The sequence below is a fragment of the Mastomys coucha genome, unplaced genomic scaffold, assembly GCF_008632895.1.
Source record: "Mastomys coucha isolate ucsf_1 unplaced genomic scaffold, UCSF_Mcou_1 pScaffold22, whole genome shotgun sequence".
In the NCBI taxonomy this organism is placed as follows: Eukaryota; Metazoa; Chordata; class Mammalia; order Rodentia; family Muridae; genus Mastomys; species Mastomys coucha.
Window position 1 is genome coordinate 136,913,886 of NW_022196905.1, and position 1,977 is coordinate 136,915,862.

At 44.4% G+C, this 1,977-nt stretch overlaps 1 protein-coding gene across 1 annotated transcript in view; it reads right to left on the minus strand.

The window, feature by feature from the left end:
• Mmd2 (monocyte to macrophage differentiation associated 2) overlaps nt 1-1,977 on the minus strand; it is a 52,299-nt gene that overhangs the window by 19,442 nt on the left and 30,880 nt on the right. The window contains exon 2 of the mRNA XM_031338578.1: nt 718-799. Coding sequence (XP_031194438.1) covers nt 718-799 — 82 coding nt within the window. The remainder of the gene's footprint in view (nt 1-717; nt 800-1,977) is intronic.

Here is a 1,977-nt window from a genome sequence, read left to right on the forward strand (position 1 = left end):
CTCTCTCTCTCTCTCTCTCTTTCTTTCTTTCTTTCTTTCTTTCTTTCTTTCTTTCTTTCTTTCTTCTCCTTCTCCTTCTCCTTCCTCCTTCTTTGAGACAGGATCTCTTCATGCGGTTCTGGCTGTCCTGGAGCTCACTGTGTAGACCAAACTGGCAACAGATACACAGAGATCCTCCTGCCTTTGCCTCCAGAGTGTTGAAATTAAAGATGTACACCATTGGCCAGGCGGTGGTGGCACACGCCTTTAATCCCCACACTCTACATATAGAGACAGGTGAATCTCTGAGTTCGAGGCCAACCTATTCTACAGAGTGTGTTCCAGGTCAGCCAGGGCTACACAGAGAATCCTTGTCTTGAAAAAGAAGAAGAAGAGGAGGAGGGAGAGGAAGAGAAAGAAGAGGAGGAAGAAAAGGAGGGGGAAAGGAGGAAGAGGAGGAGGAAGAGGAAGAAGAAGAGGAGGAGGAAGAGGAGTAGCAGCAGGAGGAGTATACCATCATGACCACCACATCCAGCCTTCAGTGCTCTTTTAGAGGACCTGAGTTCAATCCCAGCACCCACACTGAGCAGCTCACAACTGCCTGTTACTCCAGCTCCAGGGCACCTGACTCCCTCTTCTACTTCTACGGACACGCAGATAACATATACACAACAGATTGAGGAAGAGTGCCTTGCTTGCCCCCACCCTGAAGGGTCAGCACCCCATACATCAACTCACAGCATGGGTGGCACAGTTTGCTGCATGTTCATACTCTGTGGGCCGGTACCTCTTGTGGGCCGGGACTCGGTCATTCATAAACCTGCAATGAGAGGCAGAGTTTCAGAAAGCCTGGCAGAGGGAGCCAGAGTCCAGCTTCTCACCCACACAGCTTTACTCCTCTCTCCTTCCTTCCTGCTCCCTTTCAGGGTATTACAGGGTTTTTTTCAGTTGCATGTGTGCTTGCGTGGTACATGCATTGGTGCTGGCCTCTGTGTGTACACACATAGGCCAGTAGGTGACACAGATCACCTGCCTGCTTCAATCACACTCCACCCTTATTTTCAGACAGGGTCTCTCACTGAACACAAAGCTTGCCTCACCAACCAGGCTGGCTAGCCAGTGGACCTCAGAAATCTGCCCATCTCTGCCTCCCCAGTTCCTCCCTAAACTTTTTGGTGATACAGGCATCAGCCTTTTATATCGACTCTGGGGATATGAATTCAGGTCCTCACGTGTGTACAGAGCACACTTTACCTACCAAACCATCTCCCCTGCCGTAAGTTAAACATTTTTACTGCTAAGTATTTCATAGCTAATACTTAAAGTAATGTCAGTTTGGGGGAGAAAAAAACTTTATTGAGGCTTGGACTGTAACTCAGTTGAGTGCTTTCCTAGTAGGTGCAAACCTCTGCATTCCACCCCCAGGAATTCGTACACTGATGTAATTGGTGCACATGTTTGATCCCTGCATCATTCCAGGGGTAGAAGCAGGGGGATCGTGAATGCTGGGGTAACAGGCATGCATCACCATGCCTGTCTATGCAAACTATGCAAGCATGCAGCCTCATTCTTAAACCTATGTATTCTGTCTCTCTCTCTCTCTTTCTCTCTCTCTAGTTTTTCTTTTTTTGATATAAAACAACAATCAATTTAATAGTCTTATGTAAATGCTTGTCTACGGCAATACTGAAAATACAAACGTTTTTCTCAATATAAATTTTAAATATCTCCAAATGTATTAACTGTATATTTCAAAATAATACATCACTACTAATATTTTCTTAAATGAACATAAATATATAAAGGTTTTTTGTTTTGTATTTAGTAGAGCTTAAGATCTTGGCTCTTACTGTGGTAACTTGATATAAGAGTTATAAACGTCAAGCAAAGCATTCCAGTCTCACACTTTGTTGTTCTCTTACAAGCCCCCCCCAATTTAATTTTCTACATTACTTTTGGGTATATAAATACTTTTAAAATATGTAAGCTGTTCTGAAA